A 26,707-nucleotide genomic window follows, 5' to 3' on the forward strand; every position below is an offset into this window, starting at 1 on the left:
TGCTTTAATACTTTTGTTTAGGGACTCTGAATTGAAAACCTAGGCAATAGGGGCAGCTAGGTGGCGCAGTGGATAGAGCACCGGCCCTGGAGTCAGGAGTACCCAAGTTCAAATCCGGCCTCAGACACTTAACACTAGCTGTGTGACCCTGGGCAAGTCACTTAACCCCAATTGCCTCGCTTAAAAATAAAAAAAAGAAAACCTAGGCAATAAAGTATATTCATCTTGTCTTACAGAAAGATAAGTATATGGAAACCAGAGAAGTGAAGGTGACCAATCTCATACAACTCTAATATCCACTCTTCTCTTTTAGACTCTCCCCAGACACATAAAATGAGCTGTGAGATGTACATTTTATTCAAAAGTTTAAATATTCTTCAGACAATACACAGCTTTTCCAATGAAAGTTCTTGTGTAGTTTGCTCAAACAACTGAAATTGAAGGATGTGTGGTAGATGAAGGTGACTCTTCAAGAGTGCTCTTCAGCCAGCTTCTCAGCCTTTGTCACAGCTTCTTCAATGGGTCCTACCATATAGAAGGCCTGCTCTGGGAGATGGTCATACTGACCTGTGTGGGTAAAGAAAACCAAGTGAGAGAAGAAAAATATTCTCATCTTTTAAGCAATAAATTGAAACCTTTATTAGAGCATCCACACTAAGTGGAAGGAATTATGCTATGCACTAAGTACATGGAGATGAAAAATGAAAGACCTAAACTCTCAAAGAGGTAGTCACAAGAGGGGATGTTAACTACTCATTCATGTAACAAATAATACAAAGAATAAGATCCAAAATATTAGGACAAAAATTGAGGAAGAGCTACATGTGAATATATGGTGGCAGGAAAGCAGAACAAGGTAAGGGATGACAATGTGAAATAAGTCGAAAAAGAGTAGATTCAATTGATCGTTAATAAGGGAAGGCATGCAATGTTAGAATGTAATAAATAGAAACTCCTTAGCTGAAGGGTGGGTAAGAGGCCACCTAAAGGTTTCTAAACCTGATTACATTTGAACTTTAGAAAATGAGGGTTTTCTCTTTGGGGGAGAAGAGTTGTCTATAAATGATGTCACTAAAAAAAAAAAGGGACCAGAGGAAAACAGGCAGTTTAAAATGGATGCTACACTAGATCTCAGTAATGACAGTGACATCAAGAAAAGAGGGTGTGAAACAGTACCAAAAAAGCAAATGAAAACCGAAGTACTAGAAGTCACTGCTGAAGGTCAGAAGTAAAAAAAAAAAAAAAAATCACACCTCTGAAATCATATATTTAAATGGGAAAATTGTGTATACATAAACTAGAAAAAGAAAGGCATCTTTGTAATAACTTGCACCTTTTCAAGTTTTCTTACCTGCCAAGATCTGTTGGAATCCCTTAATGGTTTCTTTCAGGGGTACCAATTTCCCCATGTGTCCTGTGAATACTTCAGCAACCTGGAAGGGCTGTGACAAGAAACGCTGGATTTTCCGAGCCCGAGACACTGTCAACTTGTCTTCTTCAGACAACTCGTCCATACCAAGGATAGCAATAATGTCCTGGAGTGACTTATAGTCCTAGGAGAGAAATGCCGATTTAAGCTTTGTCCAGTAGAAAGAGCACATGAATTCTTTTCACTTAGAAAGGATTCTCAAGGGTATGTGTTAGCACTTTATACTTTATTTTTAGATCTTTCAAAGCATTAATATTTTATTCTGGGGGCAGCTAGGTGGCACAGTGGATAAAGCACTGGCCCTAGATTCAGGAGGACCTGAATTCAAATCAGGCCTCAGACACTTGACACATACTAGCTGTGTGACCCTGGGCAAGACACTTAACCCCCATTGCCCTGCAAAAAAATACTTATTTTATTCTTATCCCAAAATTAGTGTCAGTGGTTTTGACACTCAATCCCTATGTCTACTGATGCAAGTTTCTGCCCCTCTAGGCATACTCACCTGCAGAATCTTTTGCACACCACGGGCAACATCATAGTGCTCATTGCCAACAATGTTGGGGTCCATGATTCGGGATGTGGAGTCCAGAGGATCCACAGCAGGGTAAATACCCAGCTCAGCAATGGCCCGAGACAGCACAGTGGTAGCATCCAAGTGGGCAAAGGTGGTGGCAGGAGCAGGGTCAGTCAAGTCATCAGCGGGCACATAGATGGCCTAATTTGGGATAATTAAACATTATTAAGCAGAAAGATACCCTTTTCAAACCCAGAAGAATTCAAGTTCTTCTACTATCTTGTTATCTCCTTTATCTTATAGACTATACTTCAATGAGAAATTGCTTAAAGGCACACAGCTGATTATGTCAGAGCCCAAGCCTAGAACTTGGGTCTTCAAGAGGCCCAGCTAGTGCCCTTCACACTACTTTTATGATAGGGCACCAATGGCTACCCTAGAAGGTTATTCCCTTTGATTTCCTCCTCACTTTTATGCACCAAAGAATTTGTGGTCTGGCTAGGTACTGTACGTACACAGCTAGTATGTGTTTTAGACTATAAAACCCTAGGAATGGAGTCAGAGATTTACAGGTGTCTAAAACTTTGTAGAGGCAGCATATCATGGAGGACCAACAGATTTGGCACCACAGGTTCTGGGGTTAATCTTGGCTCTGATACCCAAGGTATCAGCCTCTCTGGGCCTATTTCCTCATCCATGAAGTTGGATTAGGTCCTTTAAGGTGTTTTCAAATTCAAATCATTCAAAAATATAATTAGATGTTTATATCGCTTTAAAAAAGAAAGAATAGCTCATTTCCAGTTCTAATGTTCTGACAGAGAGGTGAGAGGTGGGGTAATAGCACATTTAACAGATTTTAAAATTCTCTTACCTGCACAGAGGTGATAGAACCCTTCTTGGTTGTGGTAATTCTTTCCTGCATGGTACCCATATCAGTGGCCAAGGTGGGCTGGTAACCCACAGCAGAGGGGATTCTACCTAGTAAAGCAGACACCTAAAAAGACAGAGGGGAGGGAGAGCCAAGGATTTTAAAACACCTGTAGCTTCATCTAGTTTACCCTTCCCTGCTCTCCAATCTCTAATCTTCCCTCTTACCTCTGAGCCAGCCTGAGTGAATCGGAAGATATTATCAATGAAAAGCAGTACATCTTGACCCTCTTGGTCTCTAAAGTATTCAGCCACAGTGAGGCCAGTCAAGGCTACCCGAGCCCGAGCACCAGGTGGTTCATTCATCTGTCCATATACCAACGCTACCTGCAATGGACATACAACTCAGGAAAGCAGGAAAAAAACACTACCTAAAGCTAACCTATAATGGCACAGAGCATCCTGCCCAAGTCAAGAAAAGCTATATATAGTATAGACTCCTGAGTATTAGTTATGAGGATGAGATGTTATTTTTCAACCTGTATCTACCTCCTATTAAAGAAACTGCTAAAGTCAAATCAAAATGGATTTTTTAAAATATGGTCCAAACCAAATCCCTCTAATGACACTTTTCAAAAAAATGGGTCATCTGCAGCTTCCAAATTGCAAAAGTAAGGTCTGTAAAATGTCCTAAGTCAAGGAAAAGAATGGGCACTTCACAATTAAGTACCAATAATTTTGGTATAAAGACTAAATAAGGGCAGCTAGGTGGCACAGTGGATAAAACACTGGCCCTGGATTCAAGAGGACCTGAGTTCAAATCAGACAGCTGACACTAGTTATGTGATCCTGGGCAAGTCACTTAATCCCAATTACTTCACCAAAAACAACCAACCCCCCCAAAACAAACAAAACAAAACGCCCAACTAAATGAACACAGGAGTCTCTAAAGATGAGATAGTTACAAGTAAAACAAAAGTCCATAATGGCTTCTTATAAGAGCCTCAGTTTTGAGGCAACATTTGGATTACCTTGGAAGTGGTATCCTTCAGATTAATGACACCAGACTCGATCATTTCATGGTACAAGTCATTGCCTTCTCGGGTCCGTTCACCAACACCAGCAAACACAGAATAACCACCATGGGCCTTGGCAACATTGTTGATTAGCTCCATAATCAATACAGTCTTACCAACACCAGCACCACCAAACAGACCTGTGGAGAGAAAAATGGACAGCCAAGTGTTTTCTAAGTAATTCTTAAATTCCAAAAATCACAACCTTAAATTTAAAAAGGTTGGATAAAAGTGAACACTAATTTATTCTTGTTTTTCCTTCTCAGAAGTGGCATCTGGCTTCAGCAAAATCAGAAGAACGAAAGTCAGAAAGCTACTCATCAGTGAAGGATTGTCAACAAATAGGGGCCGCTCTAAGACATAACACCTAGCAAAAATATTGGTAGAGAGAGCAGCTATGGGGCAGCTGAGTGGCTCAGTGGATAAAGCACTGGCCCTGGTTTCAGGAGGACTTGATTTAAAATCTGGCCTCAGACACTTGACACTTACTAGCCGTGTGACCCTGGGCAAGTCACTTAACCCTCACTGCCCCACCAAAAAAAAAAAGAGCAGCTACACAGAAGAACTTGCCTCAGACAATTTCACTGTAATGGAATCTAATCTAAAGCTCTCCCCACCATTTGTCATATCAAACACTGCTTAAATGTGAACCATAAGCTAAGGCCGAGAAAACCTTTGTCACTGAAACCATCACCATTCTTTTTTCCCCTCCAAAACACCCAAGTTCAGACAAGAAAAGTAATTTTCATAAATTTTTTTTTGGGGGGGGGGGCAGGGCAATGAGAGTTAAGTGACTTGCCCAGGGTCACTCAGCTAGTAAATGTCAAGTGTCTGAGGCAAAATTTGAACTCAGGTCCTCCTGAATTCAGGGCCAGTGCTTTATCCACTGCGCCACCTAGCTGCCCCTAAGAAAAGTAACTTTCAAAGATCATGCATTAGTGGCAAAGTAAGGACTACTAGAACCCAGGTCTACTGACTTTTATTCCACCCCCCCATTGTTCATGCCATGTATGGTCCAACACACACAAAAAAAACATTGAAATGCTTCCCACATCTAACATACCAATTTTGCCACCCTTAGCATAGGGGGCCAAAAGATCCACAACTTTGATGCCAGTGACCAGAATTTCTTGCTCCACACTCATTTCTATGAACTCAGGAGCCTCAGCATGAATAGCAGCAAACCTGTACAGAAGATGATCCAAGAAGGAATCAGTTTGAATAGTTCTCTCTAGTGATAACTTCCTAGGTCAGGGATTCTCTGGTACCACACATTAACAAATTTCCTTATTTTGCACTGTATACCAGTATTACTTCTCCCATCTACTGGAAGAAAAAAATCTAGGACAGACAAAAGTTCTGGGATTTTAGAGATAAATAATGCAAACTCATTATCATACTTTAACTCAACTAGGAAAGAGGGAAAATCACCTCTTAGGTACTTATGTTCTTGAGGATTCCATACCTTTCTCAATTTTATAATTATGTCAAAAATCAATTACATACATTAAAATGTATATGTTAATGTAATGCTAAACACATCCCTCATGAAGCAATTAAGTGTAATCACTCTGCTATGTTAGCTTGCATTAAAAGGTAACTTGGGTAAAAAAATATCTAACTTGTGTGGACAGATAAGTACAGCTCTTGGTGGAAAGCTGGAGCTACAGGCACTCACTGTTTGGTCTTGATTGGCCCCCTTTCATCGATAGGCTCTCCAATCACATTCATGATTCTTCCTAGCGTCTCAGGCCCCACAGGAATTTTGATTGGGGCACCAGAATCCAGGACCTTTTGCCCTCTCACCAATCCTTCAGTACCATCCATAGCAATGGTCCGGACTGTGCTCTCACCTGTCATTTGGGGAAGAAAAAGAATTTCATAGACTCAAATAACCTTATTACCCTGAAATTCTGACTTTGGTACTTTCTGCCAAGAGTACACCTAAAAATACCCAAATAACTGAATAACCGACACCGGCCGGGTTGAACTCTCTTGCTCAGATCCTAATCGTGGCTTCAGCAAACTCAGAAGAACGAAAGTCATTTAGTTAAAAATCATCACCGAAGAGAGTTTCACTAGGGCCTGGGTACAAGTCCCATCCTCCCCTGCCCCAAGTAACCTTGACCCCAGGGGAAGGTTGCACTCACCCAGATGCTGAGCGACCTCCAGAACCAGCCTGGTCTCCCTGTCCTGCACTTCCAGGGCGTTGAGGATGGGAGGGAGGCCCTCATCGAACTGCACGTCCACCACAGCCCCGATGACAGCCACGATGCGCCCGCTGGCCGCCCCGGTCTTGGCGGCAGGGGACGTCATGGCCGCATAGTCCCGGCCTGGGGAGAGGACGGTTAGAGGTCACTGAGGGTCCTCGACCCGGACAAGCTAAGGCCGGTGGGGCGGGGTCGGGCCTCCTGCAGGCCTGCGGGACCCGGGATTCCAGCTCGGGAAAGGCCGGGCCTGCGGGTTCGCAGCCCCGCGTTTTTCATCGGGCCCGGGCCCCGCTTCTCCCACCCCCACCTCCCACACCGGGTAAACCCGATTTCCGTAGGCCCCCGCTGCCAGCGTGGGACGGGAAGGTCACTGCAGAGCCCGGGGCCTAGGCCCCGGAGACGAGAGCAGCGGCATATAGTGCCCTCCCTGCTTCTTCTCCCCATTCCAAAGCCCTTTAGAGGTGAGGGCTGTGGACGGCCTCGGCCCGACTGCTATCCCCCCACCTCGGACCCTCCCTCCTTCCCTTCGGGATCGGGCACCACCAGGCCCCGCGCGCCTCAAGGTCACGGGCTGACTGTGACGGGTCCAACCTCCGAAAATGTTTACTTACTCGACTGGAGCGCGGCCGGAGCCGCCCGAAGCAAGGTCTGGGCAGGAGGCAACGGCGCCGAAGCGCCGAGGCCCCGAAGGGCGCCCGAGGCCGAGGCAGCGGCAGCGCGGCCCAAGAGCCCCAACATGGCGGAGTCTGGGGAGAGACTGAGCGCTGCGGCTTTCCACAGCTGCAAACTCTACAGCGGTAGGGGCGGGACTCCAGATGGAGCTGGCGCTGGCATTGGTTTAGTTCCGTGCTCTTTACTCTAGGCCAAGCTTCTATAGGGCAAGTTCTACCAACCTTTCTCCAGTTGGTCAGAGCCGTTGCCAATCTCAGATAGTTAATTTTCATTGGGTTTCGTCTGCGATTGGGTTTAACTCTGGCAGAATTAGAAGGCAATTGGTCCAGATGAGTGTCAGTTGGAGTAAGGAGCGGGCGGGACTACCCTTAAAGAGGAAGAACTCTGGGAAACACGTGGGTTGTCTTTGACTGTCCTTGGGCCTTCCTGATACCTTCGGTCTTAGGGTATCTGGGCCCTTCAACTAAGATAATAGAGTGACACCGTAGTCCGGCTGACCTTGGTTAGATCCTTGAGCCCTCCTCCTTGGGTCTTTATCTATGTAATGGTGTTAGAAAAAAGTAATTCCATTCCATTTGCCTTTCCTTGTATCCCTACCTTGTTGCAGTGTCTGCCACGTAATTTTTAAAAGCACAGTTAATAAGTGCGTCTTGACAGACTGACTTCCTACAAGGACTGTTTGGATCTGTGGCCACACCGTGGTACCAGTTTCGGGGGCCCTATAATCTCATAGCTTTATGAGCTTCTGCCTCAATTTCTCCTCTTTTTCAAGTCAATAAGCTCTAATTAAGCAGTTATTGTGTTCCAAGTACCCAGTCAAGCTCAGGAAATATAAAGAAAGACAAGGGAAAAAAGTCCTTGCCCTCAAGGAGTTCACTTTCTAATGGGGGAGAACACTTTGGGGAAGGAGAACAAAAGCACAGGGGGGGGGGGCGGGTAACATTAGCCTCTTTCTTGGAGTGTGTTGATAGCCCGAGTATCAGGATCAGAGTCTTTGTAGGAGACTAAAGTGTAAGGACCGCCAAGGTAGGAAGGGGGTGGTTCTGAAGGACTTTTAAAAGACAAACAAGGCTCCAGGAGATAATAGGGAGCCACTGGAGGTTATTGAGCTGGGAGAATGCTATGAACAGGCCTGCTCTTTAGGAAGAGACTTCATTCAGGAAAACGCATTGGCCTGCCTGTACCAGGGTGGCAGAAATGTATGAACATTTCCTCAGGAATATCATCTATGTCAATTCTTGTTCGTAAATTAGGCCCGTGACATCAATAAATTTCTTGATTTACTTAGCCATCTGCTTGTTTAGAGCACTCTGCTAGTTGATATGAGGACATTAAAGTTTAGGTGCTATCTAGGAATATGTCACAAAAACAAACACAACATACTATATTAAATAAGTGGGTTAATTTAACGATTCCATAGATCAAGAAAGAAGTGGGATAGGAAGTCAGGAATATCTTTCTGGGTTCACATAATGAATGCCTCTGTATCTCTAAGGGTAAGTGGTATGCAGGTAAATAGTTAATTACTGACTGGTGGGGGAGGGGAGGGAAAAGAATGCATACTATTCACTTTTAAATTTAATTTGCATTATTATCATTTTCTCCTTTACTAAGTCTAAGACTAGCAACAAAACTATGAATCAAACCCTAATTTGTAGTTTTTGCCTATTTGGGAGGTGTAAATGCCCACACTGAAAATTTTACCATTAGCTGTCCACTGTTCAGAACTAACTCCAACACACCCCTGGACTGGACCTCAACTTCTTCATCCATAAAATGGAGAAATAATACCTGTACTCCCTATTTCATAGGTTAGATGGTAGGCTCACATTAAATAATCTATGTAAAATGCTTTGTACACTTTAAAGAATTATGTAGCAGATGTTATTATTAGTGATCTCATTGATATGGGTGCTCCCTACAATGGTCATAACCCATCTGTGCCTTTCTATCCTGTGTGATTTGTCCATGAGTTCCCATAAATCTTTCACAGAGCTTCATTCACCATACTGGAAGCCTTCCTCAAGATCTGACATTTCATGGAATCTAATGGAAGGCCCCAATAATGTTGGAAGTGATCCATCAGGTATCCTTCACTTTTACTTGATGAAATGCTTCTCTCCTTTTCTGGGCTTATATTTCTTTGATGCTATCCTTTGGGCTGTTTCTCCCACATAATTCTTTACAGGCAATAGCTCTCAGTCAAATCATGCCCACTATATTCCTCTCCATTGTGCTATGGGTGACCCACAAATGTAATTCTTTGCAGATTGTGGTATTTCATAACTGGCAGCCACAGGACATCACCAAAAGAATACTAATCTTAAAATGATGGGCCTCCTGTGCCACTGTGTTTTGCTTGACTGTATTTATTTATATTTATTTGTTCTAAGGGAAGACTTAACTGGCAAAGTGACAATTATGTTTAAAAAATAAAAATGAAACATTTTTTAAAAAAAACATAGGTCTGGGGCAGCTAGGTGGTACAGTGGATAAAGCACTAGCCCTGGATTCAGGAGTACCTGAGTTCAAATCCGGCCTCAGACACTTGACACTTACTAGTTGTGTGACCCTGGGCAAGTCACTTAACCCCCATTGCCCTACAAAAAAAAAAAAAAACATAGGTCCTTCTTTCTGGGAAAAGATTAAGGTCATTAAAATCATTGCATAATTTCCCAAAGGCAATCCAATTTGTTCTCCTCCTTTAGTTCCATTCTGGGCCCAGCTCATTATTTATCTACAATGTCTGTCAAAAATAGGCTTACTGATGAATTAGCTCTGTGGGTTATCCATCCAATTAAATTAGAGAAGTTCCAGACAAAGTGTTATGTCAGGTCAAGATAACCAGTTAAGCACTAGATATCAAATGTATATATCAAGATAACAAATTCTATTAAAATTAATTAATTGAATTGTGAACATATAGGCAAGGCATATTATTATCATATTGTCAATTTCAGGTATCAACATACCTCTCTAACTCTTGAAAATGATTTCTCCTCCCTTTCGGTTAGTCATTAGAAAAGGAAAGTAGTAAGGTCAAGTGGCAAAGGGGACAAGAAGGCTAGAAAGTAAGGAAAATAGGTTCCTAATCTTGGTTTTTTTGCTTTTAACTTTTTTTATCTTGCCAGGATATCTCTTTACCTCATAGGCTTCAGTAACTCTTCTTGTTTGTTTGTTTTTTGTTTTGGGGTTTTTTTGTTTTGTCTTGTTTTTGGTGAGGCAATGAGGGTTAAGTGACTTGCCCAGAGTCACACAGCTAGTAAGCTGTCAAGTATCTGAAGGCGGATTTGAACTCAGGTCCTCCTGAATCCAGGAGTGGTGCTTTATCTAGGTGAGCCACCTAGCTTCCCCAGTAACTCTTCTTGGAAGAGGCTTATATCTAGGCTTGTATCTGCTTCTGTTTGGAATCTTTGTTAGGATCTGGAAGATTAATAATGGTGCCTGACTATTATTATTTGAAGTAGACTCAACTAAGTATTCTCTTCTATATTTTATTATTAGTTCAAATCATGTTGGTCTATAAAGATCCTGTTATTCCCATAACTTTCCAGGTGAGGTTGATGTTACCTGAGAGTGGGCAAAAGGAAAGAAAACTTAAAAAAAAAAAAAAAAGATGACAACTTTGGATAACAGATAAGTGGATTCCCAAGGAGAAAGGAGATCCTAGAACTTTAACATGCTGGCCTCCATGTTCATCAGCCTCATGAATTCCCATGAGCTCTGTCTCAACCAAGTCTTTTATAGGGATGATCATGCCCAGGGATGTGCTATTAATATTCAACAACCAGCTTTCTTCAGGGGGAAAGTTGCACCCATGTTTAAATTTAATCTATATTATTAACATTTTCTCCACCACTTTTTAAAGTCTAGAAAATCAATAAAAACATTAAACTCTGATTTGTGGCATTTGCCATTTTGAGAAGTATAAATGTTCATAGTGGAAATTTAACAGTTAGTTGGTTTTCCCTAGTTTTGAACTGGCCCCAGCACATCCCTGAATACACTAATGTAGAAAGGACAAGGAATGGAGTGGAACTTTTGATTTCTTATAATTGAGAAGAAGAATTTACAAATAGCCCTCACCATTATTCTAAATGTTTCTGCTTCTAAGACTTTGAACTCTGAAATTTATTTCTCTGATCACAGTCTCCTATATCCTTCCATATCTCCCAGTTCCTTATTCTTTCTTTTATAAATAAATAGCTAAATAAAGGAAAGCTATTTTTGAGGTAGAGAGCCAACATTTTTGCTTAGCTCTTCCAACATACCCCCTCCACAGTGACCTAGAAAATGTGCCAAGGCAGCTAGGTGGTGAGGTGAATAAAGTACCCACCCTGGATTCAGGACGACCTGAGTTCAAATCCAGCCTCAGACACTTGACACTTACTAGCTGTGTGATCCTGGGCAAGTCACTTAATCTTCATTGTCCCACAAAAAAAAAAAAAGAAAAGAAAATGTGCCCCACCAAATTCTGATGGGGAAAGCAAAAACAAAAAACAAACAAAAAAACCCACACCTCACAGTGAGTCATTTTTCCAGCCCTGAGCAATTTAGGAAGACAAAGACATCTTTGGACATTGGGGTAGGGACTGGCCAGGTACCCACTGAAGTGGAAGCCCAATATCCAGGGACAGTAAGGAGAGGAGTGGTCACAGTCCCAAGGGGGCAAGGCCTGTACCTGTGTAAGGAGCAAGGAATAAGTTCCAGAAATATAGCTGTGTAGCTCTGAGCCCAAGAGCAGATAGTGGTACTCAGTTCTAACCTTTAGTCCGATGCATAAACCTGCAGTAGAATACACCAGGGCAGGAGACTAAAACCAAGGATGAACCAATAGTTCAGTCACCCTGAATCTGCAGAACCTCCCAGCCGACTAACTGTGACCAAGACCAGCAGCACTCTGAAGGAAACTCAATCACACACAAGCCATCAGATCCAAACCTGGGTCAGGAACTTGCAGTGTGTAAACTAGGAAGGCAACCACCACTCCCTGATCACACCTCTTTAGAAGCACCCAAAAAGGGGCAGCTAGGTGACGCAGTGGATAGAGCACTGACTCTGGAGTCAGGAGTACCTGAGTTCAAATCCGGCCTCAGACATTTGACACTTACTAGCTGTGTGACCCTAGGCAAGTCACTTAACCCCCATTGCCTCACAAACCGCCCCCCCCCAACCACCTCCCCAAAAAACCAGAAGCACCCAAAATTTACAGGCCTCCAAACTGAGCTTTGAAAACAGGAGAATATAAATGACAACAGTTCAGGTCAAACATACTCCCCAGAGGTGAACAAAGCCCAACACTAACACAAAGTCTAAAGTGAGTAAGTAGGCTGGAAAAATGAGCATACAACAACAAAGAACCATTAAAAATAGTATGGTGGGGGCAGCTAGGTGGCGCAGTGGATAAAGCACTGGCCCTGGATTCAGGAGGACCTGAGTTCAAATTCGGCCTCAGACACTTAACACTTACTAGCTGTGTGACCCTGGGCAAGTCACTTAACCCCAATTGCCTCACTAAAAAACAAAAACAAAAACAAAACAAAAAAAAAATAGTATGGTGGGGGCAGCTAGGTGGCTCAGTGGATAAAGCACCGTCCCTGGATTCAGGAGGACCTGAGTTCAAATCTGCCCTCAGACACTTTACACACCTACTAGCTGTGTGACCCTAGGCAAGTCACTTAACCCCAATTGCCTCACACACACACACACACAATTTTTTTTTTAATTGTATGGTGACAGGGAAGATCATGACACAAAGACAAAATAAAGACAGTGACTTGAAAATGCCAACAAGCAAAGCCTCAAAGAAAAATACAGATTGGCTACAATTCCATTGAAAATTCCTAGAAGCATTAAAGAAAGAGCTTTAAAAAAAAGATTTTTAAAAACCAAATAAGAGTAGTAGAGGAGAAATGAGGAAAAGAAATGAGAGCTATGCAAGAAAATTATGAAGAGATAATTAAGGGGCAGCTAGGTGGCGCAGTAGATAAAGCACGTGTAGTGTCTGAACTTAGGTCCTCCTGAATCCAGGGCTGGCGCTTTATCTACTGTGCCATCTAGCTGCCCACATCTTTTTCATTTCTTATGACACAGTAATATTACGTTCATATACCACAATTTATCTAGCCATTCTCCAACTGATGAGCAACTTCATTCTTTCCTTTTTTTTTTTTTTTTGCTAGCACAAGAAACTGCCGCTCTGAATGTTTTGGTACATATGGGATCTTTTTGACTTTGAATTCCTAGGAATATAAGCCCAGTAGTGGGAACTATGGGTCAGAGTATGAATAATTTAGAAACTTTTCTCTACTAATTCCAAACTGCTTTCCAGAATGTTTGAACCAGTTTACAGCTCACCAACAATATGCCAGTCTTCCCACTTACTTTCCCATTTACTTTTTTGGGTTTTTGTCATTTATCATCTCTGCCCAGTGTGACCATTGGCAAGTCTTAAGAATTCTTAGTAGAGATGAAATGATATATGTATAACCTATATCTGATTGTTTGCTGTCTTGGGGAGGGGGAGGGCAGGGAAGGAAAGAGGGATAAAAATTGGAACCCAAAACTATAAATAAAAAAGTTTATTTAAAAAAAAAAAGAAGGGGACATCTAGGTGGCGCAGTAAATAAAGTGGCCCTGGATTCAGGAGTACCTGAGTTCAAATCCAGCCTCAGACACTTGACACCTATTAGCTGAGTGACCCTGGGCAAGTCACTTAACCCTCATTGCCTTTCAAAGAAAAAAAAGACTATTAAAAAAAGAAAATCTTCTTTTCAAACTATTCATAGCCACTCATCTATTAGAGAATGCATTCATTTGATCTGCCTCCTTAGCAAATGATTAGGTGCCTACTATTACAGGCACTGTGCTAGGTGTGTGAAGTTACAAAGACAAAAATGAAAATTCTTTCCCCTTAAGGAGTACCTGCTCTGTTGGAGGGAAGAAACAACAGAAATGAGCAAATACAAAACATATACAAAATAATGTGGAGGTAGGGGAAGACACTAGTAACAAAGGTGATAAGGAAAATTATGTAGGAGATGACACTTTAACTGAGCCCTGAAGGAAGGCAGCAATGTTCTGAAGTTGTCTAGGTAATACATGAGTGCATTCCAGGCATTGGGGGACAGTGTGTGCAAGGGTACAAAAATGAAATGTCTTGTCAAGAAGACTGGCTAGTCAGTTCTGAATTTTGCAAATAGAAAAGACATACTTGAAATCCTGTCAAGGGCCATCCTTTCAGTTCCCTTGGAGTCATCTTCAATACTTCCATTTTCATCACTCTACATATCCAATCAACTGCCAAGTCTTGGTGATTCTATCTCCACAGTATCTTTCACATCCATTCCTTTCTTTCTTTTTTTTTTTTTGTTTTTTGTTTTTTGCTGGGCAATGGGGGTTAAGTGACTTGCCCAGGGTCACACAGCTAGTAAGTGTCAAGTGTCTGAGGCCAGATTTGAACCCTGGTTCTCTTGAATCCAGAGCCAGTGCTTTATCCACTGCACCACCTAGCCGCCCCCCATTCCTTTCTTTCTAAACACACACCTGCCACCCTAGCTCAAGTCCTTGTCACAGAGTGACAATATAAGAGTGAAGGCCCTAGGGGTAGCTAGGTGGTGCAATGGATAGAGTAGTGGTCCTGGAGTCAGGAGGACGGAGTTCAAATGTTGTCTTAGACACTTACTAGCTGTGTGACCTCAGGCAGGTCACTTAACCCTATTTTCCCTCCCCTCCCCTCCCCTCCCCAAGAAAGAGTGTAGGTCCTGGAGTCAAGAAGGCTTGGTTCAAATCCTGCTTCTGATAGTTATGAATAGTTTGGCCCCTAGCAAGTCATTTAACTTCTCTAAGACTTAGTTTCCAGAACTGTAAAATGGAGAAAGTGGAGGCATCTGGCCAAAATGGCTGCTTAAATGGAGAAAATCAACAGAGGTCTCATAGTTTTTGTTCTAGTAAAACCCTACAAATTGCTTCAGACCAAATAATTAATGATCAAGAAATGCAATGAGAAAGTATAGTAAATTACCTCATCCACCCCAGCACTACACAAAAAGTTAGCCAGAAGCCAATGGGTAAGACAACAGAAGCCACCAAAAAATGAAGCACCAGCAGATGAACAAGACAGTATCCTCCCAAAGTGCCCAGGAAGAGGACAGAGACAGATGTAGTCTGCAGATCTCTGTGTCCAGAGACAGAAAGAACAGAGGGCTCCCCTGAGAAAGCTACCAGGGAGGGGGGAGGGGGTCAGAAATCTATAATTTGGAACTTGAAGTCACCAGGAGCAGCAGTGGTCAGTGTGGGTGGGAGAATTCATGACCCAGGACACTTGAGGACTTGGACTTTCCTAAGCCCTCTGTTCTGGGCTACCCATAGAGCTCCTAGAAGATCCAGCAATCTGAACCTCAAAGATCTGAGGGGATCCAACTCTAGGAGATGGAGGTCTGAACAGGAAGCCAGGTCTCCCTGGATCAAGGCCACCCCAACCAAAAGTATGCTAAGAGGCAGAGGCTGGCTATGACACATGGTTCAGTAACTAAGGCTGAAGAGGTGTGTAAATTGAAGAAGACACTGATCACAAGGAAGAATGCAATCAATCAACATTTTTTAAGCTTTTACTGTGTCCTGGGGATACAAAAAGAAGCAAAAGACAGTTGCCTTCAGGGAGCCCACAATCTAATGAGGAGAGACAGCATGTAAATATATCCAAACAAGCTATTTACAGGATAAACAGAAAATAATTCACAAAGGGAAGGCACTAGAATTAAGAAGGGTTGGAGGGGCAGCTAGGTGGTGCACTAGACCTGAGTTCAAATCTGGCCTCAGATACATGACATTTACTAGCTGTGTGACCCTGGGTAAATCACTTAACTGTCACTTAACCCTCATTGCCCCACCAAAAAAAAAGAAGAAGAAGAAGACGGTTGGGAGAGGCTTCCAGAAAAAAGAAAAAAAGGATTTTAGTTGGAACTTAAAGCGAGGAGAAAGGAAATAAACATTTAGAGAGTAGTTACTCTGTGCCAGGCATGGTGCTAAGTACTTTACAAATATTGTATCATTGACCATCACAATACATTTGGGTGGTAGGTGCTATTATCATCCCCATTTTACAATTGAGAAAACTGAGGCAAACAGAGTGACTTGCCCAGGGTCACACAGTTAGTTAAGTTTCTGAGGCCTGATTTGATCTCGGGTCTTCCTGATTCCAGGCCTAGCACTCTAATCTACTGCACCATAAGCTACTTCTATTATTAAAATTATTATAAATCCAGAGATAACTAAAAATCTAACAAGAAGATGAGAGGAACATAACAACCACAAACAGAGACTTAAATGGGGGAAAAAATGGATCTTTTATATGGACTATACCTAGAAAAATGAAGGAAGAGATAAATAAGAGCTCTGAAAGAAATAATTAAAAGTAAAATAAATAGTTTAGATAAGAAGGTGGCAAACCTTATCCACATAAAATAGGACTCTAATTAGAATTTTATTTCAATTAAAAATGAGAAATCAAGGGGAAGCTAGGTGGTACAGTAGATATAGCACAGTCCTTGGATTCAGGAGGACCTGAGTTCAAATCCAACCTCAGACACTTGACACTTACTAGCTGTGTGACCCTGGGCAAGTCACTTAACCCCAATTGCCTCACCCCCCCCCAAGAAAAAATTAGAAATCAATAACTCCATGAAACAGAAATATTAGAACAAAATTAAAAGATTGAAAAAATATAAGAAGATATAAAAATATTTTTACATAAAAACAACTGACTTAGAAAACAGGTCAAGGAGAAATAATTTAAGAATCACTGGACTAGCTAAATAATTGTGTCTTTAAAATATAGAATCATTGGACTCCCTGAAAATCACTATTTAAAAAAACTCACCCCAAAACAAAAACCCTGAACACCAGTTTTCAAGAAATTATAAATGAAAACTACCCATATCTATTAGATATAGAGGACAAAGTGAGGAAAGAAACCTCTTGAAAAAAACCTTGTCAAAGAAACTTTCCAGGAACATCATAGTAAAAATCCAAAACTTCTATGTCTTCCACTTTTTCCTCTTTCTTGCTACAAGTAGTAAGAAAGGAGTTTAAATACTAAGGAACTAAACCAGTCAGGATCACGCAGAAGCATTTACTCTTGAGAAGAAATCTTGGACTAAGATATTCCAAAAGGCAAAAGAGATATGTTTACAACCAAAAAGGACTTGCCATACAAAGTTGAGTATAATCCTAGAGGTAGGAAAAAAAATGGAACTTTACTGGGAAAGGATTTTCAAGCATTTCTAATGAAAAGACCAGAGTTGAGTAACGACTTTGAAATGCAAACATGAGTCCATAGAAACCTAGTGGGGAGAAAAACAGCCCTTCAAAATCTTTTTTTTTTTTTTTGCTTGGGGCAATGAGAGTTAAGTGACTTGCTCAGGGTCACACAGCTAGTGAGTGTCAAATGCCTGAGGTGAAATTTGACCTCAGGTCCTCCTGAATCCAGTGCTTTATCCACTGTGCCACCTACCTGCTCCCCTCTAAAATCTTAATATCTTCAAAAGGTACTTAGGGAGTTAAATAAGAAAAACGTAGGATATCGGGATGGACTGTTTGGTTCTGAGAGGTTCAAGTGGGGAAAGAAGGGAGGGTAAAGGAAGAAGGGAAAACTTGATATTTCTTTTAATTGGGGTACTTAAGAGAAAGACTATACAAACATGGAGGAAGAGATAAGGAGGGTAGGTATCAGATGAACTTCATTCTTATCTAGGGCAGCATAGTGGATAGAGAACTGGTTCTGAAATTGAGAGGACCTGAGTTAAAAATTTGATCTTAGACACTTACTAGCTGTGTGACCCTGGGCAAGTCCCTTAACCTCAATTGCCTTAAGCACTGGGGCCATTTCCAGTTGTCCTGATATATATCTTGCCACTGGACCCAGGAGAGAGTGACCTTGCAGAACCCCCCCTCATTTAAATCCAATTCATTCCAAGTCATGACATCACCTCTTCATTTCATGGTCCTCCTCGAGAATGAGGGACAAACAACATTCTTATCTGAAATGGACAAATTAAGATTGTAGAAATACATCAAACTTATCAATGAAATAAGGAAGGATAGGGATAGGGGATTAAGAAGGAAGGTAAGGGGGCAGCTAGGTGGCACAGTGGATAAAGCACCAGCCCTGGATTCAGGAGTACCTGAGGTCAAATCCGGCCTCAGACACTTGACACTTACTAGCTGTGTGACCCTGGGCAAGTCACTTAACCCCCACTGCCTTGCCAAAAAAAAAAAAAGGAAGGTAAACATTGGATAATAATGGCAATCAAAACAAAATTCTTGATCCTGAAGGAGAGATTAAAAGGGGGGGGGAGGGTTAGGAAGGAAAGAAAAGCAAATAACTGGAATCTAAGGGGGATGGTACCCATCATTTAAATCATAAAAGTATTTTATTCTTTTCCAGTTACATGTAAAAATAGTTTTCAACATTTGTTTTTATAAAATTTTGAGTTCCAAATTTTTTCCCTCTTTCCCTTCCCTCCCCCTTCCCCAAGATGGCAAGCAATCTGATATAGGGTATATATGTACAATCACATTAAACATATTTCCACATTAGTCATGTTGTGAAAGAAGAATCAAAGCAAAAGGGAAAAACCTCAAAAAAGAAAAAAAAAAGTAGAAACAATATGGTTCAATCTGCATTCAGATTCCACAGTTCTTTTTTCTGGATGTGGACAGCATTTTCCATCATGAGTCCTTTGGAATTGTCTTGAATCATTGTATTGCTGATAAGAGTTTTAAGTCTATCACAGTTGATCATCATACAATGTTGCTGTTATTGTGCACAATGTTCTCCTGGTTCTTCTCACTTCACTCAGCATCAGTCTACTTAAGTCTTTCCAGGTTTTTCTGAAATCTGCCTGCTCATCATTTCTTACAGCCCAATAGTATTCTATTACATTCATATACCACAACTTGTTTAGCCATTCCTCAATTGATGGGCATTCCCTCAATTTCCAATTCTTTGCCACCACATAAAGAGCAGCTATAAATATTTTTGTACGTGTGGAGGTCCTTTTCCCTTTTTTATGATCTCTTTGGGATACATACCTAGTAGTAGTATTGCTGGGTCAAAAGCACATGCAATTTTATAGCCCTTTGGGATAGTTTCAAATGGTTCTCCAGAATGGTTGGATCAGTTCACAACTCTACCAACAATGGATGCCCATAATTTAGAGAATGAATGAATGAATCTACAAATTGTGATGTATACATATTATTTGCCATAAAAATGAGGAAAGAAGCAATTTCATAGAATATTGGGTAGGTAGAATTGAGGTGAGCAGAGTCAGAATAGTTTATATAAGATCAACAAAATCACCTAAAGAAAAAAAACTGAGAGAATTAATAACTCTGGTCAAAGATGTAAGAACTCCAATCAACTAGGTCCCCAGAAATCTATGATAAAGCACAAAGGGGTAATGAACTCAAGGTATAGAAAGAGACATTTTTGGACATGGCCACCATGTGAGTATTTTGCTTGACTGTTTATTTTTTTTATATGGGTTTTTTTCTTCTCTCACTTTTTAATTGGAGAAGGTGTATCAAAATGGTGTTTATTGATAGTGATGGGAAAAAAAAGGTGGGCATCAAAACATTCTTTTAAAATGCAAGAGAATGGACATTAGTTCAGAAGGAAGCACAAAGAACAGTTTTGAAAGAAGATTTTGGAATTAATTTATTATATATATTTTTAAAGCAAACAGTATGAGATAGAGATTCACCATTTCATGTAGAACCCCCTTTTTTGTGTATGGAAGTGCTCTTTTTTTGGTGTTTAAAGTCAGGATAAAAAATATAAGATTACAACAAATGAGTAAAATTATAAGACCTGCCTTGGTCATTTGGTAATGGCCAAATGATCATGTGTCTAAAACATTTGGCAAACCTTAAAGTTCTAAATGTTTTTATTATAATAATAATGTTATGATATAATATACATCATTGTCTCCTAATTGGTTCCCTGCCTAAAGTCTTTTCCTTCTCTACTATATCCTCCACAACTACAAAAATGATATTCATAAAGCCCAAATCTGACCATCTTGCTTCTCTTCTCCAAAAGCTTTAGGAATAAAAGATTTTTGATTGAAAGGTAGCCAAAGGGGCAGCTAGGTGGCACAGTGGATAAAGCATAGGCCCTGGATTCAGAAGGACCTGAGTTCAAATTTGGCCTCAGACACTTGACACACTTACTAGCTGTGTGACCCTGGGCAAGTCACTTAACCCTCATTGCCCCTCAAAAAAAAAAAAAAAAAGCAAACAGAAAGGTAGCCAAAGACAATCCCAAATTCTGAAAGTACCTCATTCTTTCACAATGTTTTCAATGAACTGGATGCTATGCTATGTCTTATCTATGTGTTAGCCTCCTGGACCATTTTTCTGCTACATCCCATCAGTATGTCATGAGTGTTGGATGCCTGTGAGACATTAATTTTATTTAATTTTTTAAAAAATCTGAAATCTAACATTACTACTCAACTACTAAATTTTAGTCAGAAGTTAGTACTAAACTTAATTATATCACAAAGTGAACAATCCTCCCACCTGGAGAAGTAGAGCAAAATTTTAGTTAGCCCTCAAAGGGCCACCTCATATATAAGATTCCAGAGGTGAGGCATTTTCCCTTTGTTTTACTAAAACTTCTACCTCCAGCATGTGCATGTATGACCCATCTTTGGGAAACTGCCCCTTAAAAAACTTCTGAAAATCTACTAAACACACTGAGATTTAAGTAAATGCAAACTAAAGCAGTAATGCCTACCTGGCCTACAATTTTAAGGTAGGACACTATCTCCTAAAACCTCACAATAGTCCTTTGAGTCAGCATGTGCAAACAGTGACATGGTGTGATCAACTATGAATGACAGTTTTTAGCAATACAATGATCTAAGTAAGACAATTACAAAGAATGAATGATGGCAAATTCTGTCCATATCCAGGTAAAGAACTGATAAACTTTCAAGGTAGATTGAAGCATACTATTCACTTCATTTTTTTCATGTTTTTTTCCCTTTTGGTTTTTTTCTTCTTTCCCAACTGTGACTAATACGGAAATAAGTTTCACATGATTGCACATATAGAACCACTATCAAACTGCTTATCATTTTAGGAAGAAGGAAGGGAAGGAGAATTTGGAAGTAAAAATCTTGTAAAAATGAATGCTAAAAATGGTCTTTTCATAAAATTGGAAAAAATGCTACTAAAAACTATTTGCCTCTTGTTTGTGCAAAAATTCTTAATTTTTTCTTTTTTTGGTGAGGCAATTGGGGTTAAGTGACTTGCCTAGGGTCACACAGCTAGTAAGTGTTAAGTGTCTGAGGCCAGATTTGAACTCAGGTCCTCCTGACTCCAGGGCTGGTGCTCTATCCACTGTGCCACCTAGCTGCCCCCAAAATTCTTAATTTTATATAGTTGAAAGAATAATTTCTTTTAATGATCCCCCATTCACTTTTCTACCCCTTTCCACTGGGCTTCTCATCCTACAGAATTGTTTCCTTAAAAATCACCAATGAGGGGCAGCTAGATGGCACAGTGGATAAAGAACTGGCCCTGAATTCAGGAAGACCCGAGTTCAAATTTGACCTCAGACACTTGACACTTACTAGCTGTGTGACCCTGGGCAAGTCATTTAACCCTCATTGCTCTGCCGCCCCCCAAATCACCAATGAGCTGATTGGCCTTTTCTCAGTCTTCATCCTCCTTGAGTTTTATGCAACATCTCATACCTCTGATCACCCTCTCCAATACATTCTTTCTATCCCTCATTTCCATCACAGTAGTCTCTCAGGGTTCTCCAAACTTTCAGACACCTCCTTTGCTGGTTCCTACTCCTCCCTAGGCCCCCTGGACAGGGGCTCAGTTGTCTTCTCTCTAATTATGCTCTCCTTTGGTTATCCTATCAAAGTCCTGTGACTTCAGGGAACAGCTGCCATGGAACTTCCAAATTCAAAAATCTAGCACTAAGTTAGAAAAAAAAAATCCTGGATTTAATAAGCACCTGGATTTAATAAGACTCAATTTGTATAGATTCTTTTTAAGCATATTATTATATTATTAATATTAGCTGGGCAATGAGGGTTAAGTGACTTGCCCAAGGTCACATAGCTAGTAAGTGTCAAGTGTCTGAGGTCAGATTTGAACTCAGGTCTTCCTGAATTCAGGGCCAGTGCTTTATCCACTGCACCACCTAGCTGCCCCCAACACATTATTATTTAACATGAAACTTTCAAAGCTGTTCTGCTTCTGTTTCCTTTTTGCCCTGATTTCCCACTTCTCCCCAACTCCAGCCTTGCATTTGCTATTACCTATTGTTTATCTCCACAAAGATGTCCTACCTGTACCTCAAAGTGAACATTTATGAAACTGAACTCATATTCTTTCCCCTTAAACTTCTCCTGACTTCCCTTTCTTCCCCCTACTAGTACCTTAGTATAAGCCATAATCAACTTTGGCCCAGATTATTGTAATAGCCTCTTGATTGATCTTTCCTGTTGTGTTTCACAACCATCTCAAAACTGCCAAAAATAATGTTAGTAAAACATTGTCTCAAACACTTGATTGTTTAAAAAAATTTTTAGTTAGCTCCCTATTGCATATACAATAAAACACACTCTTTTGCAAAAAATTTAAAACTCTCCACTTGTTTCCTAAACTTCCTCTCCTCATTTTCTCCAATATCTTTTGGAATCTGGCTTCTGATTAGTTCATCATTTAAATAAACCTGCCCAGAATTACCAGTTATCTGTCAATTGCCAGATTCATGTTCTTTCCCAGTGCTCATCCTCCCCCACCTCTTTATAGCAATTTATAGCAAATTCCCCTTGCAGGATGTTATAGAATGTACCAGCAAGGGAGCAGCAGTACAGATTAGAAAATACAGTCCCTTTAGTCCAAATGACTTGAGCGCATGGAAAAAAATCATCCCTAGATTTGATCAAAATCCAAAAACTGTAATTTCACAGTTAAGGACTATATTTAATACATATCAAACAGCTAAAGAAGTAAAAGAGTCCAGAGACAACCAGAGTCCAGTTTTCCTGATGACATCTCACCACTCCAAAAAGACAAGATCTCAAAGACTTTAGTCTTTGTTTTGTTTTTGGATTTTTAGTGGGGCAATGAGGGTTAAGTGACTTGCCCAGGGTCACACAGCTAGTGCCAAGTATCTGAAACCAGATTTGAACTCAGGTCTTCCTGAATTCAGGGCTGGTGCTTTATCCACTGAGCCACCTAGCTGCCTCTCAAAGACTTTAAATGAACAGTTTTGTTTTGTTGTTGTTTTTCCCTTCTGTTATATATACCATTTGTAATATGTATTCTCTGCAAAGGCCCTCCCTCTGCTGACAGTGTCAAAGTGTGGGTTCATGAGGGACTGCTCCTATGGACAATTTCCCCTTTCTTCCTTTTCTATATTGTTATTAACATATTGTTTGTTAGCATAGGGTATTATATTCTGTTAGTTTTTACTGTTTCATTAAGGAAACACTACATGTTTCTCAAAGAAACAAAGTGGGGAATGTGGTAAGATTATTGGAATTTGGCTGACTGATTGGGATGAGCCACATCTGGCCTGCCCTGAGTGATGTGTGCTGCTGATGTCAGCAGGAGAAACCACTCTCCACAGGCAGTTTGAGGGGAAGGGAGCTTTGGACCTAGAGGTCCCTCATTATTTCTGGGACCCTAATATTACTGTGACTCAATTAACTCTCCATATATTAAATTTGGCCCTCACACCAGATTCATGTTCTTTCTCAGTGCTCATCCTCCCCCACCTCTTTATAGCAATTTGATATCCTCTCCTCTTGTTAGTCAGTTAATAAACATTTATTAAGCACCCACTATGTGCTAAGCACTGGGGGAAAAAAAGTAAGGCAAAAGATACCCCCAAAAGATTGGATATGAGAAGTGAAAGATAGGACTCAAGGATGACACCTACGTTTTGAGCTGGGGTGGGGGTGAGATGGGAAGATGGTGGTGTCCTAGACAATAATAAGGAAGTTTTGAGGCGGGGGGGGGGGTTTAGGGGGAAAGAATAATGAGCTCAGTTTTTAACAAGTTAAGATTAAGATGTCTATTGGACATCTAGTTTGAGATGTCTGAAAGGCAATTCAAGATATGAAACTAGAAGGTCAGCAGAGAGCTTAGGGATGGATAAGTAGATTTACTAGCTGGTGACCCTTGGAAAGTCACTTCATTTTGTTTGCCTGTTTCATCTGTAAAATGAGCTGGAGAAGGAAATGTCAAACCACTCCAATATTTTTGCCAAGAAAACTCCAAATGGGGTCACAGGGAGTCAGGCTGAACAGAACAAGTAGATTTGAAAATCATAAGACATAGAGATGATAATGGAATCCCTGGGAGCTGATGGGATAACCAAGTGAAATAGAATAGAGGAAGAAGAGGTACCTGGACAGAGCCTGGTGGCATACCCATGATTAGTGGACGTTACCTAGATGAGGATCAAGGAAGGAAACTTGAAAAGGAATGGTCAGATAAGTTGGAGGCATCCCTAAAACCTCGAGAGAAAATAGTATCAAGGAAAAGATACATTTGAAAATTTAAATCTTTTTTCATTAGACTGGGTTCCTTTGGAGCAGACTGTCTTTTGCCTTTCTTTGCATTCCAGCACTTAGCACAGTGCCTGGAACATAGCTAGTAATTAATGTTTGTGGACTGACTGACCATTTCTGGATCATCATTCATGTTGTACCACCTATCTGGGTGTATCCCAAGGCTCTGTCCTGGGCCCACTTCTCTTTTTTCTTGTACTTGATTTCATCCACTTCCATGAATTCAATTATCATCTCTATACAGATGACTCTCAGATGTACACTATCTTCTAAGCTCCAACTGTCCATTGGACATTTTCACTTCGACGTTCTAGAGCCATCTCAAACTCAACATGTCCAAAAAAGAACGCATATTTTCCTCCAAACCCACACCTGTTCTAACTTCCCTATTGTTCCTGTTTGTCCTTTGTTTTTGAAGACCAATGACATCATTGGTGATGTCTTGACTCCTTTGTGAATTGAAGTGAGGCAGAGTTGTGTAAAATCATCAGCCTCACTCTCCCAGTCATTGAAGTCCAGTGGCAAGACAAAAATCAGAACTGGCGATGGCCCAAGATGCAGTGCATGACCTTGGCATCTTTGATGTTTGATCAAGCTCTCAGTGATTCCTGTTATTAGAAAGGACACCTTTCTTCCAGTCACTCTAGTTTACAATCTAGGTGTCATCTTCAACCTATTCTGTCCCCACAAATCCAATCAGTAGCCAAAGGTCATTTCTGTCTTCACATCTCTCATATACCCCCCATTCTCTCCACTCATGTAGTACTAATTCAGAGCCTCATCACCTCTCACTTGGTATACTGCAATAATCTCCTAATTGGTTTCCCTACCTCATCTCCTCCCACTCCAATCTATTTTCTATGCCTCTGTCAAAGCGATTTTCCTTAAATGAAGGTGTGATCATGTTACTTGCCTTTTCAACAAACATCAGTGGTTTCCTTTGCCTTGGGTTCAAATATAAACTCCTCTCATTGGCACTTAATTTCATCGCAACTTGGTCCTTTCCAGCCTTGTTACACATTACCCCCCTCCACATGGATCATTTCATTCCACTTGCTACAACACTCCATCTGTCCTTGGTTTCTGTGATTTTGCAACAGAGTCATGCCTGGAAGGCCCTCTCTTCTCTGCATCTTGTAAAATCATTGGTTTCCTTTGAGACTCAGTTTATGCATCTCCTTCAGCATGAGACCTTTCCTGTCCACTCTAGCCACTAGTGCTAATCACCTTATATGTGCTGTTTTTTGTATCCCTATGTACATATTGTCTCCCTCAATCTTTCCCCAGCCTTATTTCACTATATTCCCCTTTCAAGCACTCCATGTTCCTGCCAAATTTTACTATTAGCTGTATCCCAAACTCAGCCTGCCTCCATATACCCCACAGCTGAAATGCAAGAACTCCCTCCCTCTCAAGATCACTAGCAATCAAAATCCTTCTCTTCTTAGGCTCAACTTAGGTCCTGCTTCCTCTAGGGAACTTTCTTTTAATCTTTCCAGCAACATGTCCTTTTCTGCCTCCATTTTTCCCACTGTGTTCTCTAGATCTCTCCTTTATCCCTACCTAGGTGTACCTTGCACCATACTTATCTCTGTACAAATTGTATTCCCACTAGAGGACTATGAACTTCTGAGAGGCAGGGATCATGTTTTTCATGCCTTTATGAGCCAGTCTCAGAAGGCTCAGGTCTGCAGAGCCAGTTATGTCAGAGAGGACACTTGAACCCAAATCTTAAGTTTCTCAAATTACTCAGATTTCAAACTGCATAACTGCTCATTTGCACTGAAAGTTTAACCACCCAGAGTTCCTCACACTTCTTCCTCTCAAATCCCTACTAGACTCTAATATTTCATAGGCAGTCGAAGTTTGTTAAATTTTCAAAATTCTAAAGAATCTTGGAGGTTGTCTGGTCTAATCCCTTTACTTTGTAAAAGAGGAAATATTTGACAAGTACTTACTGAGTGCCTACAATATATATGCAGGGTGCTGTGTTAGGGTGCTTCAGCTAGTCCTAAACATGAGTATACAAGATTCCTATCCTTTGCTTAGTAGTTGGGTCAATCCATTGAGTGAGCAACCTATTTGCCTACACACTCACACAAAAATAACCAGTCTGGGTCAGAGTTCTGAGTTGCAGCAAGACTAAACTTGGTGTCTGGCATTAAGCCCAGCACCAATGATGGGTATTACTCTGGCAGAGAGGGCCTAAGGAGAAGCAGGCTCAGGTCAGAAAAATGGAGCTGCTTAAAGCTTCTGTGCTGATCAGTATTAGGGTTTTCCCCCTAATTGGCCACTGCACTTCCACACTGGGTAAGAGATGCACT

At 41.0% G+C, this 26,707-nt stretch overlaps 1 protein-coding gene and 2 non-coding genes across 3 annotated transcripts; all 3 read right to left on the reverse strand.

Annotated features, from left to right (window-relative positions):
* Positions 1–336: 336 nt before the first annotated feature.
* ATP5F1B (ATP synthase F1 subunit beta) lies at positions 337–6,867 on the reverse strand. The gene is made up of 10 exons (XM_043967128.1): positions 6,711–6,867; positions 6,040–6,222; positions 5,568–5,742; positions 4,953–5,074; positions 3,845–4,029; positions 3,042–3,200; positions 2,818–2,940; positions 1,935–2,147; positions 1,352–1,553; positions 337–567 (listed from the first exon to the last, which is right to left on the reverse strand). The coding sequence occupies exons 1-10, from the start codon at positions 6,835–6,837 to the stop codon at positions 470–472; spliced, it is 1,587 nt and encodes a 528-aa protein (XP_043823063.1). The 5' UTR covers positions 6,838–6,867; the 3' UTR covers positions 337–469.
* On the reverse strand, positions 4,147–4,219 carry LOC122730251. Its single transcript, XR_006353443.1, has one exon. It is a non-coding gene; the product is annotated as a small nucleolar RNA SNORD59 (small nucleolar RNA).
* On the reverse strand, positions 5,883–5,959 carry LOC122730252. The gene has a single exon (XR_006353444.1). It is a non-coding gene; the product is annotated as a small nucleolar RNA SNORD59 (small nucleolar RNA).
* Positions 6,868–26,707: the final 19,840 nt, after the last annotated feature.

Source organism: Dromiciops gliroides, chromosome 5 (assembly GCF_019393635.1).
Source record: "Dromiciops gliroides isolate mDroGli1 chromosome 5, mDroGli1.pri, whole genome shotgun sequence".
NCBI classification, from domain to species: domain Eukaryota; kingdom Metazoa; phylum Chordata; class Mammalia; order Microbiotheria; family Microbiotheriidae; genus Dromiciops; species Dromiciops gliroides.